This window comes from Tupaia chinensis, unplaced genomic scaffold, assembly GCF_000334495.1.
Source record: "Tupaia chinensis unplaced genomic scaffold, TupChi_1.0 Scaffold000251_1, whole genome shotgun sequence".
Lineage (NCBI taxonomy): Eukaryota > Metazoa > Chordata > Mammalia > Scandentia > Tupaiidae > Tupaia > Tupaia belangeri.
The window spans coordinates 2,364,836-2,383,688 of NW_006159731.1; the positions used below are offsets into that span (position 1 = coordinate 2,364,836).

The window sequence follows — 18,853 nt, forward strand, 5'->3', positions numbered from 1 at the left end:
ACCTTAACCATCACACCACCAGCTTAAGCATTAGAAGGTTAATTAAAATCTCAACATCTCAAGTTAGGAAATATGTTTTCTATAAAATAATATAGGGAATTACTTTGTTGTTGTACTTGTAAAAAGGCCTGGCTCTTCTTTTTTTTGGAGAGGTTTTTGCTATAGGGCGTGTGTGCTCACCAGAAAGACAGAGACAGAAAGTGAGAAATCACCCCCCAGGGGGGATAGCCATGCCTTCTCCTCCCTTCTCCTCTCAGGATCTTGGTCATACTCGCACACGCGCCCAGTGTGAGTTTAAGCCACCGAGTCCAAGACTCGAACCACGGTTGACTACATGGGAGTTCAGCTCATAGCCATTACACTAACTGCTGATCCCAAAGGCCTGGCTCTTTACAAGAACATCCTCGTTTTTCTGCTTCAATAGTTCATAGTTTATCTTGTTATCACTATTATAGTTAAGCTTATTTTTCTCTTTCTTTTATTGCATGTATCATTCATCTGTGAGTACTTATTCTACTTTTTTACCTAACATTAGCTTTTATTTCTGTATAATAGTACCTCTATTGCTGTTGTGTTTGGTTTTTGTTTGTTTGTTTTTTCTGCCATAGGCCATGTGTATTCATCAGAGAAAGACAGGTAAAGAAAAAGAAAGAAAGTACCCTGTAGGTGGATGGCCACAGTGCAGTCCCTTCTCCTCTTGGGAGTGTAAGTACACACACACACATGCCCAGCATGTTTTTCAAGCTGCTGGATCTGAGATTCCAAGTGTGCATACAACCATGTAGGATCCAGCTACCTTAACCACCAGCCACTGTCTAGTCCATTTCTGTTGTTTTGCTGTACATATGCTTCACATACAGAATGTCTTCTAATCTCACTTCTCTTATATCTTGGCTTCTTCACTACAAAAAAGAGGCAGGCATAGTATCTTCTACATTATTTCTTTGACTATAGTTATGCCTGGGCAAGTGCATATAAAAATACATGTTTTTATCCTAAGTGACTTTCTTTTTATTTCTCTTTTATATTTTAGAGAATTATTTTTATTTTTTAAAAATTATATCTATAGGTAGATATACTTTTTTCTATTAATTTTATTAAGGATAACAAACTGGTATTAAAAATCATTCCTTAAAAGGAGGGCATGACCATTATATATTGCTGGTAGGATTAGAAAGTTCCTCAGAATGTAACAGAGTTAACACTTGACCCAGCAAGTCCACTCCTTGGTATTTATCTAAGATAAATGAAAACATGTACCTACATAGAAACTTGTAAACATATATCATCACTTTAGCCTAAAGTGGAAACAACCCAAATGTCCATCAGCTCATGAATGGATTAACAAAATGTGAACATAGCCATGCACTGGAATATTATTTGACTACAAAAAGGAATGAAGTACTGATAGATGCTACAGTAGATATGAAAAAAGTTATGCTATATAAAAGAAACCATACAAGCCCAGCCTGTGGCTTAGTGATTAAACGAGCTAAATCCAACATGACTGACTGTATAGTTTTAAATCCTGCCCCTGGTAGCTTGAAAAACACGCCAGGTACATGTATGTGCATGTCAAAATCCCAACAAGATGGAGAAATGGAGGAGAAAGAATTGCAGTGTGACAACACCCCATTAGGGGTGCTTTCTCCATTCCCTCTCTCTGGCAAGCACAAGCAAAATTTTAAAAAGAAACTACAGGACCAGCAGATGGCTCAGTGGTTAACATCGCTGTACTCCCATGTAGTTGGCCACGGTCCAATCTCAGACCCAGTGGTTTAAAACTCATGCCTGTGTGTCCATGCCCAAAATCCTAAGAGGAGAATGGAAGAGAAGAGATTGTGGTATGGCCATCCCCCCAGTTGGTGATTTCTCACTTTCTGTCTGTCTGTCTGTCTCTGTCTTTCCGGTGAGCACACACACCCTATAGCAAAATCTTCTCTAAAAAAAAAAAAAAAATGAAACTACAGAAAAAAGACCACATATTGTATGATTCCTTTTAGATAAACTGTCTAGACTAGATAAAACTATAGAGTTAGTAGTAGATTAATGATTGCCAAGGGCTAGGGAGATGAGAAATTGGCCTAGAGTTTCTTTTAGGAGTAATGAAAAGATTCTAAAATTTATTTTGGTGATAGTTACAACTTTGAATGACAGATTGAGGAATTTTGACTATTTGAGTTACTATCACTGTCTAGAAAAGTTGAAAAGATGTTTTTTAAAATTCTCCTTGAAAGGTCCAGCAGATGGTATGGTGATTAAGGTGTTTGATTCCCACGATTGACCACAGTTCTAATCCTGGATCCAGAGGCTTGAAAATCACACCAAGTGTATGTTCCTGTGTACCCAAAATCCTAAGAGAAAAATGGAGAAGGGATTGCATCAGGGCCATCCCCCTCTGGGTTGATTTACTACTGTCCTTCTCTCTGTCTCTCTCTTATATGTATATGCACACTATGACAAAAACCTTTTTTAAAAAATTGTTGTGATAAAAATGTCCTCTTTGGACAACAGGAAAGCAAAACAATCTCCAGCCTTTCTCTAAACCTCACGCCCCTGAAGGAAACCTAGAATCCTTTGGCATAGCCATCCAAAGATTTTAGTTTCCCTAAACCTTAGGAATAGAGACTAAGTCTAAGGATAATAGATAAATTACCAGGATTCAAAAAGTAGTAAAAGTTTGGGACCAGCAGTTAGCATAATGGCTATGTCGCTGAACTCCCACATAGTCAACCGTGGTTCGTGTCCTGGACCCGGTGGCTTAAACTCAAGCCGGGTGCGTGTGCATGCATGCCCAAGATCCCGAGAGGAGAATGGAGGAAAAGGGATTGCGGCGTGGCCATCCCCCCTGGGGGGTGATTTCTCACTTCCTGTCTGTCTCTCTCTGTCTGCCTGGTAAGCCCACACGCCCTATAGCAAAAACTTCTAAAAATAAAATTAAAAAAAAAAAGTAGTAAAGATTTTATAATAAAAATTGTCTTTATAAATCAGCCTTGTGGCCTAGTGGTTAAAGGAGCTGGACCCCACATAGGTGACAGTACAGTTCAAATCCCAACCCCAGTGACTTGAAAAACACTGGGAGTGTATATGTGCATACCTCAAATCCCAATAGGATGGAGAAATGAACGTATTGCAGCATGACTGTGCCCCATTTCAGAGGTGCTTTATCTCTATCCCTATCTCTCTCTCTGTATGGCAAGTTTAAAACAAAAACAAAACTGCCCTTAAATATCACTGAGAGGCCAGAAAAGGAACTGTTATTATCCCCCATTAAGCATTCTTGGGTTATTAGGAATTTTTTTAAAATATCATCTTAGGGACCAGCAGTTAGTGTAATGTCTATGTCACTGGACTCTCATGTAGTCAACCGTGGTTGGAGTCCTGGACCCGGTGGCCTAAACTCACGTCAGGTGCGTGTGCGTGCGTGCCCAAGATCCCAAGAGGAGAATGGAGGAGAAGGGATAGTGATGTGGCCATCCCCTCTGGGGGGATGATTTCTCGCTTTCTGTCTGTCTTTCTCTGGTGAGCACACGTACCCTATAGCAAAAATCTCTTCAAAAAAAAAAGGTTAGAACCATGAGTGTGACTTCAAATAGGAACTAAGTGTGGCCGAACAATGTGTGAATACATGGACATAAAGCAGCCAAAGCTCATTTTAGAGGATGCCGACAGACAATGCCACTTTCAAGGAATCAGAGACACTAGTAAGAATGCAGAGAGGGAATGACTTAGAAGCAGGGGGAAGCCAGAGAAAATCTAGAATCAATGAGACCAGAAGAAATGGGTTGTCATCTGGGCCAAATAACACAGAGTTTACGGAGACAGACTGTCAACATTTGAGAAAGAAGTCTGCTAGAGCAGTGGGTAATGAAGCTCATTACGAAAGGTAAAAAGAAACACCATTTTTGAGAATCTGGCTCTCTCAGAGGGAGAAACAGGTACCCCAAAAGGTAGGCACTTGTGTGTGTGTGCCCAAGATCCCGAGAGGAGAATGGAGGAAAAGGGATTGCGGTGTGGCCATCCTCCTGGGGGGTGATTGCTCTCTTTCTGTCTCTGTCTCTCTCTGTCTTTCTGGCAAGCACACGTGCCCTATAGCAAAAGCCTCTCCAAAAAAGAAAAAAAAATCATCTTAAATAAATATATATAATTAAATGTATTTAATAATAGATTTCAGAATTATTCTTTTAACTGTTTTAATTCCTTTAAGTCTCTAATTAACAGTTTCCTACATAATTTTTTATTTTAATTTTGCCAGAGGACACATGCACTCATCTTGGACAGACAGAGAGAGGGAAAGTGAGAAAGCGCCTGGTCATACCACAGTCTCTTCTCCATCTCTCCCTCCTTTCAGGACTTTGGACATGCACACACAAACTTCTTGCACACTTCTCAAGCCATGGGGTCCAGTACTTGAACTGCATGGTTAACCATGTAGGATTTGCCTACCTTAAACAGCAGGCCACAGAGCTGGTCCGGGGGGAACACTTTTAAACCATAGCATTAAGTTATAGAAGAGGAATTAGAAAGAGACTCTTTTTCTTTGATGATCTGTTTGAAGAGTAGATGTGTTTTGAATTTTCGTTGATTTATATGTTTATGAGAGAGACGGGGAGAGAAAAAAGAAAAGGGAGAAAACAGAGGGGTCTTTTTCTGGACAGGATCTCACTGTCACTACAGTTCTCTTGGCCTAGCCAAGAGGTACATACGACAACCACCCCTGGTGTGTTCAGGTTGGCCTGGATCCCAAACCAGGGCCTCTGATGCGTCCTCTAGCATTCTAAACAGTAGTGCTACCTGTGCAACACCGTAAGTCGTCCCACCAAGCTCTATTTTCAAGGTCCTACTCAGTTGCACAGGACAGCTTTGAGCTCAAGATACTCCTTCCTTAGTCTCCCACATCTCTGCTATTTCATGCATTCACCAAGATGCCCAGCTGCTAGATCAGACTGGAATCAAACCTGACCTTCCCATGTGATCCCTGCCTGTCAAGCACAGTGTCCTAACAGCATATGCCACCAGAGCTGGGCTTCCTTTGTTCTTGTGTTTTCAGTTTCCAGTTACTTGAATTAGGATGATGAAGAAAGTAGTTTTAGTGTTATTTGAAGAATCACATGTATATGTGAAAAAATAAGGTGTATCTCAATACAGATGTGTTTATAGAATCATTTATTTTCTTTTATCTTTTAGTGTGTGTGTGTGTGTGTGTGTGTGTGTGTTTGGTGCATGTGCAGGTGTGTGTCTTTATAGTTTTTTTTTTTTTCCCCCAGCGACTACCTTTCTAGTTTTTAAGAAAAATTTTAGTTAAAATGTGAGCCTGGTATTTTTCTCATTACCCCCTTTTATTTATAATTAAGACAAGCGTGTGTGTGTGTGTGTGTGTGTATGGTTTTATAACTTTATTAGACAATCAGCAGTTTTCATACACATTAACTGACTGTAGATCTTTGAAAGTGGTAACAAGTACATAGAGTGTAGAGCTCATTTGGTGAATCTTAATTTCCGTTTTCTGGACAACCACACACAGATGTTGTATGGCATATTCCTTATTTCTTTGTCCTAGACACCTTTGTTCAGCCTGGTATCAATGTGCACACCGGGAGTCCCCATCTCCTTCACAGCAAATTTCTGGAAATTTTGAGTACTATTAGGGCATGTTTCTTGAAGCCCATGCCATGGACATACTAATGAATGTTGATGGTTTTGAGTCTCCACCTTGTGCTGGCAGAATAGCCATCCTTCTTTGCAGGGACCATTCCGCCAGACCCAAGTTGGAAAGCAAGACAAACTTTATCTCAAAATATTAAGTCACTCCTCTTAACTTATTGCACTTAAGCATTTTGAAACAATGTATTATTTATTTTGGCACTCTCATAAAGTGGTAAAAGGAGGAGCTGCCTAGAGAAATGGGCTCTTTGGGGAATTTTTCCCACATTCCTGTTGCTTGAGTGAGTGACATCTTACCATTCCCATTTGGAACTGGCCTTTCTATATAGAAGCTGAAATAGAGTGGTGGTGTGATATTACCGTTTCCCTCAATCTAGAGAAAAACTGAAGAACTGTTGGCGTTAGTGTTTAAGTGTTTACTTACAGGGGCTTCTGCCCTCCTAAGTTGAAATCTTAGGAGTGTTTATATAATTCTTTAAGCACCTTTAGTTCTGATGCTAAGAACAAAACAAAGCAAAAACCAAAAAAATAAAAACACCCAAACCTTACATTTCTGTTACTGATCATTTTGTAGCCATAAAAGAGATTATTTGTCTTCAGTATAGTAGAATTAAGACAGCAATTTGTAGACTTATAAAAACTAAATTTTGAAAACATGAAGTTCATTGAAAAGGATTTTGAAACTCATTCTTAGCAGAATCTGTATCAAGATAAGTGTGCCTGGGAACTAATTTTTAAGTCACATTCTTTGTCCATATGTTCCTGATTAAAATATTTACTTATAGCTAAATAACAATTTAGAATTGTAAAATAGGGGGAACCAGCAGGTGATTAAGGCAGTGGACTCCCATAGTCAACTTCAGTTCATTTCCCAGACCTGGCAGCTTAAAACTCCACTGGTTGTGTATGTGTATGTGCCCAAAATTCCTAGAGGAGAATGGAAGAAAAGGGATTGCAACATGGCCATCCCCCCTCTGGGGACGTCTCACTTTCTGTCTCTATGTATCTCTCTGTCTCTCCAGTGAGCTCATGCTCCCTATAGCAAAAATCTGTCTAAAAAAAAAATTGTAAAATAGGGAACCCGTAATCTTCATCTAAGTGAGGGTTTTTTGTTTTTTTGTGTTTTTTGAGAGTTGTTTTTTCCTATAGGGCTCATATGCTTGCCAGAAAGAGAAAGACAGAGAGACAGAAAGCTAAAAATCCCTGGGGGGATGGCCAGGCTGCAATCCTTTGTCCTCCAGTCTCCTCTCGGGATGTTGGGCACGCACACACACGTGCCCGGCATGAGTTTAAGCCACTGGGTCCGGGACTCGAACCGCGGTCAACTACATGGGAGTCCAGCAACATAGCCATTACTCCAACTGCTGGTCCCATCAACTAAGAGTTTGCTAACATTCACCTTTCATCATACCACTCTGATTGGTTAAAAAAAAAAAAAAACCTGAAGAAAATGGGACTGCACACATATATTCACTTTCAAATTATCTACTTAAACTTCTGTACTTATATATTATATACCCTATAAAACATAAATAATAGAATTTTTTAAATTATAAGATATAATAGTTGGGACCAGTAGGAGGTGTGGTTGTTAAGGGCGCTAGACACCCACATGGCTGACTGTGGTTCAAGTCCCAGACCAGGCAGCTTTCTCAGTTTCTCTCTTTTTCTCACACATACTCTATCCCTCTCTGACCAAATTAAAATAAATAAGTAAAGTTAAATGAAATAATTTTAAAAAAGATGTAATGGTCAATCTTGATAAAATGAATTTTACAGTATAGTAAGAGTTTTGTTTTCACTTTAAAATGTCAGTAACAATTCAATATGCTATATTATGTCTGTAATTGAAATATGTTAAATATTTAATTTCACTGATATGTAAATATTTTCTGCTTGGGACAGTTTTCAATTATAATATTGATATTATTTCTTGCATTGCATGAAGTACATACCAAGATACTAGTAGTGCCATTTGTTTTAGTATTATAATCATTACTTATTTTTTTGTTGTTGTTATATTTAATAACCGATTCAAAGATCATTTAAATTTTTCATTTGTAAATTTTTAATGTTAGAAGTTTTTGAATCCATGTGTATGAAATTGCATAGATGAGATTTTATTGATGGCAGTTGTCATTTTCAGCAATAAAAATCATGTAACAATGAAAATTTTTAGAGTGATTTTTTATATAGGGCATGTGCACTTGCCAGAGAGACAGAAAACAAGAAATTACCTCCCAGGAGAGATGGCCATGCCACAGTCCTTTCTCCATTCGCCTCTCGAGATTTTGGGTATGGATGCACACTTGCCCAAAATGAGTTTTAAGCCACTGGGTCCAGGACTCAAACCGCAATCGGCCATATGGGAGTTCAGTGACATAACCATTACACATCTGCTGGTCCTGCAATGAAAACATTTCTAAGCATCTATTACCAGCATGTTCTTTGTATAACATGTATGTTTAAAAAAGCAACTACTTTGGGGGGCAGCAGATGGCATGGTAGTTAAGACGGTGGATTCCTAATTGGCTGGCTATGGTTCAAGTCCTGGACTGTTGAAAATCATGCGGGGCTCATGGGCATGCATGTCCAAAATCCACAGAAGAGAATAGAAGAGAAGGGATTGCAGAGTGACCATTCCCCCCTGCAGGGTGATTTCTCACTTTCTCTCTCTCTGGCGAGTGTATACACCCTATGACAAAAAGCTAAAACAACAAAAAAGAAAGGTAACTACTTTCTTGATCACTGTTAGAATATCATCTTTACCTTGGAAGGAGGTAGATTAAGTTTGCAGGTTGTTTTTTTTTTGGGGGGGTGGTGGTGGTTAATGTCTGCTGTGTACCCATGTAGCATACTATTGACAGCCACATGTCATAAAAGAAGTCAGCAAATTTGGATCAGCTGTCTTTTTTGTAGAAGAAAAGGAATAGGTAACGCATATCTTATCTGACAGCTTTTTTAAGGTGCTATGCCCCAGATAACCAGTGAACTTCTGCCTTGTATAAAAGGTATTTTGATCACTGTCAATCACACTGCTGAATTTTTTTTTTTTTGAGAGAGATTTTTGCTATAGGGCAAGTGCGCTCGCCAGGCAGACAAGAGAGAGACATAGAGACAGAAAGCAAGAAATCACCCCCCAGAGGGGATGGTCACGCTGCAATCCCTTCTCCTCCATTCTCCTCTCGGGATCTTGGGCACACACGCACACACACCCGGTGTGAGTTTTAAGCCACCGGGTCTGGGATGTGAACCGCGGTCAACTACGTGGGAGTCCAGCGACATAGCCATTACACTAACTGCTGGTTCCCCACACTACTACATTTTAAAGCACTTTCTCACTCCTGCATTGTACATTAGCACTCATGTTCTCCTTTTTCATTTTTCTCAATAGAGAGGAATTGCTTATTCACCAACCTCCTCTTGGAGATTACAATGATAAATAAAGTTAAATAAAATAATTCTAAGAAATTATTCTTTTTTTCCTTAGAATTATTTTATTTAACTTTATTTATTTATTCATTTTATCTATTTTATTTTGAACAGAGAGGGACAGAGGAACGGGGCGGCAGGGGGGGAGGGGTGAAAAAGCAAACTGCCAGGTCCACTTCTCCAACTACAGTTGGTCATGTGGGAGTCTAGTGCCCTTAACCACCATGCCATCTGCTAGTCCCCCTGATGCGATTTTCTTTTTTTTTTTTTTTTTGGAGAGGTTTTTGCTATAGGGCGCTTGCGCTTGCCAGACAGACAGAGAGAGACATAGAGACAGAAAGCGAGAAATCGCCCCCCAGAGGGGATGGTCACGCTGCAATCCCTTCTCCATTCTCCTCTCGGGATCTTGGGCACACACACACATGCGCCTGGCGTGAGTTTTAAGCCACTGGGTCTGGGACACGAACTGCAGTCGACTACGTGGGAGTCCAGCGACATAGCCATTACGCTAACTGCTGGTTCCCCCCATGATGCGATTTTTGAGGTTTTGCATCTTAGTCATTATTTTTTTTAATAAAAAAAATTGTATTTACTTGGAAGTATTCAGAATGTCAACAAAAGAGCTGCAACTTCTTACTTTTTTTTTTTTTTTTTTTTTTTTTTTTTGCAATTACAGAGTGGTATTCAGTTAATAGAACAACAATTATTTCATATAAGCTGCATCGGAGACAACTGAAGATGAAAAAACTACCATCCCCACATATATCTAATTTGTGCTGTGCAACAAGGACCTACTTTAACTTTCCATGCCAATTTACAACCCCCATACTGTACCAGGCAAGTTTAGCAGCTATTGAAAATACCACCAGGACAGGGCTATCTAAAGACACATTTGGTAGTGTGTCAACTATACAAAAAAATGACACTGTACAGTTTAAAAATAAATCTTACACAGCTTTACATTTCAGTTTTTTTCTTTAAAAGGAATGAGTTGTGGACAGGGAAGTTAAATGCTTTAACAGTTTTTTTGGAGAAGTTTTTGCTATAAGGCACATGCGTGAGCCAGAATGACAGAGAAAGACAGAGAGACAGAAAGTGAGAAGCCGCCTCCCAGGGGGGATGGCCACGTTACAATCCCTTCTCCTCCATTCTCCTCTCGGGATCTTGGACACGCGTGCACACGCGCCCGGCATGAGTTTAAGCCACAGGGTCCAGGACGAACCATGGTCGGCTACATGGGAGCACAGCAACATAGACATTATGCTAACTGCTGGTCCCACAGGGAGGTTAAATGCTTTATAGACAAGAAAAAGAAAACTGCACTAGAACCAACTTATTCATCATCATCATCATCTTCTTCTTCATCTTCATCCTCTTCATCTTCCTCTTCCTCATCTTCATCTTCTTCATTTTCCTCCTCCTCTTTGTTTTTCTTGCTCTTTTCAGCCTTGACAACTCTCTTTTTTGCTGCATCAGGCTTTCCTTTAGCTCGGTATGCAGCAATATCCTTTTCGTATTTTTCCTTCAGCTTAGCAGCCTTCTTTTCATAAGGCTGTTTATCATCTGCAGCAGTGTTATTCCACATCTCTCCCAGTTTCTTTGCAACATCACAATGGAAAGTCCAGGATGTGCTCTTTGGTTTTTGGGTGATATTCAGAACATAACAAGAAAAAGACTGAAGGAGGCATCTTGGGTGCATTGGGATCCTTGAACTTTTTTGTTTCCCCATTAGGAGGAACATAGGTTTTCGTTTCTCTTTCATAACGGGCCTTGTCCACCTTTGCCGTATCTTCGAACTTTGCTTTCTCGTTAGCAGACATGGTCTTCCACCTCTCTGAGCACTTCTTAGAAAACTCTGAGAAGTTGACCGACGCATCTGGGTGCTGCTTCTTGTGCTCCTCCCAGCAAGTTTGCACAAAGAATGTATATGATGACATTTTGTCTCTCGGCTTCTTAGGATCTCCTTTGCTCATGTTTAGTTATCTTTCCTCCGTGAGAGCCCAGTGCCCGTCCGGCTCTCACTTGTCCCAGCACTGTCTCTATGGAGCTCTATGTACTGCGATGGCTGTGAGAGTGGGAGCCAGACACAGCCTCCCATCTTGGCCATTATTTAATATTAGTACAAACTTGATTTGTGGTTGGCATTTAAATATTTATTTAATAAATTCAAGAACCAATGCAAATTATTATAATTAGCTAAAATAGAGAAATACTTTAAATAGACCTAACCTTTGGTGATAACGATTAAAATTGGAGTTTAGAACTTTTTTTTTTTTTTTGAGAGGTTTTTGCTATAGGGCATGTGCACTCGCAAGACAGACAGAGACAGAGAGACAGAAAGCGAGAAATCACACCCCAGGTGGGATGGTCACGCCGCAGTCCCTTCTCCTCCATTCTCCTCTTGGGATCTTGGGCACGCATGCACATACACCCGGCATGAGTTTTAAGCCACCGGGTCTGGGATGCGAACCGCAGTCGACTACGTGGGAGTCCAGCGACATAGCCATTACGCTAACTGCTGGTTCCCTAGAACTTTTATTTTTAAGAGAGTGTTATCTAGGTTTCAGAAGAAGCAAAAAACATGTCAGTAAGCCAGAAATTACTAATGTTTTTCTATAGCAGCAAGAAATTTCTAAGTACAATAACCTGGTTAGTTTCTTTTTCATCTTTTTTATTGAAAAGCTGACTGGCAGGCATGCAGCGTTTTACTGAGCAAGTAGAAACAAGTATAGTCGGTTCATTGTTTTGAATGTTTATTTGCATGAGATTTTTTTTAACCTGATTTCTTTTTCACTTTTTAACAAACTGTCCTAACCTATCAGGTGTTTAAGTGTCTCAAGGATATAAACAAGTGGACAGTTTTAAGCCAAGGATTTCCATGTTGAGTATAAACCTTCTCAAGAGTCTTGGAATTATTACTAAACTTCAGAGAATCGTAACTGGCCAGTGGAAGGGTGGAGAGATATTTAAAAGCTAAAAAAATTTTAAGGAATTTAAGGAGTGGAACCTAGAAAAGGTGTTAGGTAGAAATAAAGTTTCTCTGTTTATAAGTGTATTAAATGAAAACAAGGTTTGAGTCACATTTTAAAATATTTTTAAATTTCATTTATTACTAAAAACATTTTTCCTTGTGGCATTAACTATAAATATTTATAAGGTGAAACAAATATAATTTCTTTATTTCAGTATGGCATGGTTGAACTGCATTTCAAATAGGAAATAGCATTGATAGGGGCCAGTCATGTGAAACTGTTCAAAAGAAAAAGACCCAAGTTCCAAAAACTTCCTTTATTCTCACTATTCTTCTTCTCTGTATTGTATTGTTTTATACTTGTTTTCAGATCCAAATAGAGTTCAATTTAGAAGTGTAATTTATAATTTTTTACTCTTAAATGAAGCTTTCAGCATATGTTTCTAATAATCAGTTAAATATGCTGAGTTGTACATTTTTTTTAGAGAATCTGTTTTGAAAAGATTCCAAACTCTTTGTTGAAATGGGCAGTCAGCATCTTGATGAAAACTGTTGGAAAAGAAAAACTTTCAGAGTCATTCTGCTCTAAGAATATTCAAGCCAACTGAACTGGTACAGTTAACACTTCTGTAAAAGGCCAGGAGCCAAGAAATTTAGCACTTCCTGGACTGCTTTTCAGCAGCCCTTCAAACCAGCTCAGTGTTTGACATTAATACCATTGAATTTTCAGAGCAAAAAGCTACAAGAACACCTCCATTTTTTTCTATCATTATCTTGCTGGTCAGTCTCTTTTAGTAATCTATGATTAGTTTTAATCTCTGCCTTATGTTAGCACTAAAGCTGTAATTCTTTCTTCAATTTCATGGGCCATCATTCTTGCAAAGCAAAGAGACTGCTCTATAGAGTGTGACCCTAGGTATGATTAAACTATTTCCAGATGTAAATATTTTTATATTGCTTTTTAATACCACAGAGTTTCAGAGATGTAAATTATATAAGACATTGTAATGCTTTGGGAGGACTGGTAGTCATATCATGCTATCAAATTTATAAGTAGGGTCTGTTTATTAAGCCTCTGGCCAATTCATTATATCCCCCTTGAAATTTATTGATACCGCTTAATTCATTTAGGAATTATACCTTTAATATATATAATATGTCTGCGCCAGCTCCATGGACTGGTGGCTAAGGCAGCCAGATTCCACACAACCAACAATAGGGTTCGAGTTCTGGGCCTAGTGCCTTGAGAAACACCCCAGGTGTGTGCATACACCCAAAGAAGGGAGAAGTGGAGAAGAGATTGCAGCATGACCGTTCCCCATGGGGTTGCTTTCTCCTTTCCACCTCTCTGTCTCTCTGGCGAGCATGCATACCCTCTAGTTTAAAAAAAAAAAAAAACATACATATGTGTGTGTGTGTGTGTAAAATGTCATGTTGAGCTCTATATCCACATATTTGCCACAATAAGTACTCTATGTAGATATTCATTGAATTGAACTAGATAATGCCCATTTAGGTGCTGTGCTAGAGAGTACATAATAAAGGATTCAGAATTCTATGTGCTGAGTTGAGAGACAAGACTAAATTTAACATCTATACTGCCATTTCTCAAATAATTAGTTACTTGAAAAATAGCAGAAATTAAATTTTTAGTCATTTGGTATTTAGATTAACAGTGTCTGCAGAAATGATTACCACAGCTTAATAAATTTTAAGCTTCTTTTAGAATCAGGAGTGCAGAGGAGTTACATGGAACCAATGCTTAATCTCCTGGCTAGCTTGCTTGCTTACTTTTTTCATTACTTGGAGATGTATAAAATCTGAAATGGCAAATTATATACAGTTTGGGACACAATCATTTGTGACTTCAAGATGTCTGAGGATCAGCAGAAGAATATATTCCTTTCATGCAACTCTGTTTGGTCTTTCCTTTTTGGGATAGGTTATTGGAAGCTTTGAGAACAAATGAGAGAGTTTTAGAAAGGAACGGAAGGGGATGACTCAACTGATGATTGAAAATCAGCAGTTGACTGGGACATAGTCATGGGAAGGACACATACACATAAATAATAGGATTATAGGGTATGTTGATGGAAACCAAGAAAATAGAATGAGTCAAAATGTCTCTACTGTCCTGATACGCAATTTGATGCTACTTTGGGTATGTCTTACAAGGGAGATGATTGAGATCACTTATTCTTAGCACATGAACAAAGAACTAGGACTTTTGTTTATCATAGGCAGTGACTTTGGCCCGTAAAGACAGAGTAGGAACTCTTTGGACATTTTTGTCTTTAATTTCACTGATTTAGTGCCAAAAGCTTTTTGAGAGACTATTCAAAGCTTATTCTAAATTTTATCATTTGAAACTGACAGCTGCTATATTTCTTTTTAATAATTGATTTAAGTTTTTCTATTTCCTTTCACTAAATTTTGTAAGATTAAAGAGTCTGTTTAAAAGTGTTATGAAACAAAAGCTTTATTGTGTGAATAGGATAATACTTCTTTTATTACATTTTTTCCCCCACCAAAAGTGAGAAGTGAATGCCTTGCCTTTGTGCACCCATTTCTAATGGAGGACAAGAAGTTATTTTCTCCAATGGCTGACTTCCAGAATTTTTGGCTGAACGTGTTTTGTCAAGTGTATATTCCCTTCTCTAGGCCTTTCTATATAGAGCCCACAAACATCGTCAATGTGAATGATGTCATTCAGAGGGTTAGTGACCATGCCTCTGCCATGAACAAGAGGATTCATTACTACAGTCGGCTCACCACTCCCGCAGACAAAGCACTGGTAAGAGGAAAAGCATTACTGATTGTCTAAAGTTAAAATGAACAGTGAATGGCAAAACCAGGACAACTCCCTGTGGTTGAACTTTTTCCTGTGTTCCAAGGATAGCATCATACAAAATCAAAGATAGTAATTCATACATGTCTTATATCTCAGGCTAGTTCATTCTTATCTAGCCTGCAGTATAGAGATTTGAAGCAATTACTATGGGGACAACAGTCTGGAGATTTTGGGGGGGGGGGATTAAAAATGCTAATATCCAATACAAATGACTCTTGGAAGGATAAATTATCTTGAAGTAGCAGTTTAGATAGCAGTTATTATTTAATAACATAAATAATAACAGATCTGATTAGTGTGTTCAATTTTTAAGTTTGAAGCCACAAGAGAAAATATTTTTTAAATGTTCAGGAGTAAGAAACTGAAATATGTATGTACATGTATGTATTGTTTTCCTATTTAGCATTATCCTTTCATAGATCAAAAGTAGGATTAAAAGAGCTACATGCTAAGTGTTTTAGACTTTTTAGGCCACAGGAAGATATAAAAACTATTTTTAATAAAGGGGCTATAAATAGGTCAAAGGTCAGATCTGCCCTATGAGCTATAGTTTTTTGTTTTCTTGGGTTTTTTTGAGAGATTTTTGCTGTAGGGCGCGTGCACTCGCCAGACAGAGAGAGACATTAGAGACAGAAAGTGAGAAATCACCCCCCAGGGGGGATGGTCATGCCGCAATCCCTTCTCCTCCATTCTCCTCTCAGGATCTTGGGCACGCACGCACACGCGCCCGGCGTGAGTTTTAAGCCACCGGGTCCGGGACGCGAACCGCGGTCGACTACGTGGGAGTCCAGCGACATAGCTATTACGCTAACTGCTGGTTCCAAGCTATAGTTTGTTAACCGTTGATCTTCTAAATTTTGTATTATTATTTTAGGATCAGAAATATATAAGTAATTTGCTTTCAAAAGTACTACATATAAGAGCTAGCACCTTGCCAGGTGGTTAAAGGAGCTGGATCTCACGTGACTGACCACATAGTTCAAGTCCAGGACCTGACAGCTTGAGAAATACACTAGGCGCGCGTGCACGCGCGTGTGTGTGTGTGCACGCGCGCGCATGCCCCAAATTCTGACAGGGTGGAGAAATGGAGGAAAAGGGATTTCAATCTGATCATGCCCCACTGTTTTCTCCCTTTCCCTGCATCTGTGTCCCTCTCTGGCAAGCGCACATGCCAATTAAGAAACAAATTTTCCTTGTGTATAGATAGCCAAAGTAGGGATTCCAACATGTTTTAGAATAATATTTTTCTGCAACATTTAGGCTTTTTCTTTCCCAAGGCTTTCACGTCAGTAGCTGTGTTACAATCTTATTTCCATAACAGAATTATTTATGCCCTTTGGAGACTAGAGGTAACCCAGTATCTCCTGATCTAGTTCAGAACTTACTAGAACTTACTCTTGTCATGGAAACAGACCTCACAGATATCAGCTAGGCAAGTCTGAACTCGATGTATATTGTTGGCCTGAAAATGAAGTCAGCATTGTGTACCAAGTTGAATCCCTTTTGTTAACTGACACTAAGATGACTCTAGTAAATTGAAGTATATAAACAGTAATGTAAAATTAACAGTGTGATATAATCATTGTTAACAAATGTGTGTATGCATCTACACTCATTTTCTGGAAATCCCAAAATTATTTTTTCTAAGAGGTTTAAAAAATAATTTATTTTGCTTATTCACGACAGAGCACGTGTGTACATATGAGAGAGATGAGCACCTTTCACATGGTTTGGTTATACTGTAATCCCCTCCCCCTAGTCCTCCAGCCTTTCAGCTATTGAGCCCTCGCATGTGTACCTGACACATTTTAGGCCAGACAGGCCAGGGATTCAAACCGTGGTTGCCGTGTGGGATCCAGCTTCCTTGAGGAGTATATTACTGCTGTGCCACAGAGCCAGCTCATTCTTTTCTTCTTAAAGAATTATTTATTTATTTAATTCCATTTGTCATTATTATTTTTTAATTTGACCAGACAGAAAGAGAAAGTGAGAAAGCAAGCCACCAGGCCTGGGACTTGAACCATTGTCGAACATGTGGGAATCCAGCACATTAAACCACCATACCACCTGTCAGCTGCAAGCCAGTCCATTCTTAAAAGCTTTTTAAGAGAATAATATGAAACTACAGTTCTCAGGTATTTATAAGTTAAACCTTTTTATTTATGAAAATTTCCCATTTACTTTAACATTTTTGTTCTGAAATGGAAAAGCGAAGAAAATTATTTGGTTGCCTATATCTCTTAGATCCATGCTAATAAAACTGTGGCCTGCATAAATCAGCAGTTTGATATCACTCAGAGTTTACTAAATGTGCAGAATTTCAGGCCTCGTTTTAGGCCTACTGAATCAAAATTAACTAGGTCACAGGGAACTGCAAATTTAACAAGCACTTCCTTAGACCAACTGCCTGAGCAAGACCCAACTTGCCATCTGCCTGTATCTCCTAGGAATTTGAAACTTCGTATTTTCTAATCTTGACCTATATAACTTTCAGTTTTCATCTTTTTTTAATTTACTTTGCTAGCTCTAGTGGTTTTTCTCTTGCCTGACATATACATAGTCTCATCCATTTTTCTTTTTACTAAATGCAGAAAACAAAAGAACCCAGAACCAAGAGCATTGTGTGTAAAGGGAAGGCAACAGATCCATTTTCATATATGCCTTTGTATCTCTGGGAAATATGTTTCCGGAGCCACACCATGCATAGTATTCAAGACATTCTTTGCCTAAGATACCACCAATCACGTCCATAAAAAGAGAAGGCTTGACACTTTTTCTTTTTGTATGTGAATCCATATCTTGTGGGTCTTTTTACTAAGGTTTAATGCTTACCTCTTCTTTGAAATTTTGCCCAATTATTTCAGTTCTTTTTTTAAAATTTTATTTCTTTCATGTGACAGAAAGACAAGCACCCTCAGTGGCGTGTTATATCATGATTCCTCCTACCCCCTAGCATTTCCCAGCCAGCCAAACCCATCTGGCATATACAGGTCAATCCAGAAACTGAACTTGACCTTCCACTGGCCTTCAGCCCACAGAGCATTGCTCTACTGCTGTGCTACAGCAGATGGGCCATAGTCTTCATTGTTTGGCTTTGTTTTGTTTGTCACTGCTGTGCTACAGCATACCACAGAATTGAATGTTTGTTTTTACTCTACCTCTAGTCTTGGCTAATTGTGTCCTCCAACTGGAATTTAAACTTCAAGAAGGTAGGGAACCAGCAGTTGCGTAATGGCTATGTCGTTGGACTCCCACGTAGTTGACCGCGGTTCACATCCCGGACCTGGTGGCTTAAAACTCATGCCGGGCGCATGTGCGTGCGTGCCCAAGATCCCAAGAGGAGAATGGAGGAGAAGGGACTGCGGTGTGACCATCCCCCCTGGGGGGTGATTTCTCGCTGTCTCTCTGTCTCTGTCTGTCTGGCGAGCGCACGCGCCCTATAGCAAAAAAAAAAAAACTTCTCCAGAAAAAGGGAAAAAAAAAGGTAGAGGTTGCTCATTATTTTTCTCTTGAATGCTAAATCTAACAAAAAGTTGTCGGTTTTTGAGTGGTAAATATAAAAGATTATTGACTAATACCAATTACCTTCTGTGCCTTTAAGGACTACCTATGCTCAAAGAATTATTCTCAGGGAGATGGGTAGAATTCCATCAGGTGATATGTGTTTTCTCTCCAAAATAGGATGGTATAATTAGGAAGGAATGAGGGAGGAAGGGGGAGTAAGGAGCTATGTGTATAAGAAACTTCTCCACTCAGTCATTGTCTTCCACCTGTCTTTATTGGCTCCTCCTCTTTTGCTTCCATAATTAAAAATCCTGTTTTCCCTTTCCCTTAAACTACTTCAGATCATTTTTTTCTTCTTCTACCAAACCATTTTTCTTTTCTTTCTCTCTCTCTCTTTTTTTTTTTTTTTTTTTTTTTTTTGAGGGGTTTTT

The 18,853-nt window shown here is 39.0% G+C and overlaps 1 protein-coding gene across 10 annotated transcripts in view; it reads left to right on the forward strand.

The window, feature by feature from the left end:
- SLC38A9 (solute carrier family 38 member 9) overlaps positions 1-18,853 on the forward strand; it is an 88,578-nt gene that overhangs the window by 25,412 nt on the left and 44,313 nt on the right. For 7 of the 10 annotated variants that reach the window (XR_003549473.1, XR_334621.3, XM_006148990.3 and 4 more), the window contains one exon: positions 14,729-14,861. Coding sequence is in view for 8 of the 10 variants with exons in the window: in XM_006148990.3 (XP_006149052.1) it covers positions 14,729-14,861 (133 nt within the window). In the remaining 2 variants the exon portion in view is untranslated. Of the gene's footprint in view, positions 1-14,601; positions 14,862-18,853 lie in introns of all 10 variants that reach the window. The other 3 variants (XM_006148992.2, XM_006148991.2, XM_006148993.3) reach the window with 1 other exon arrangement.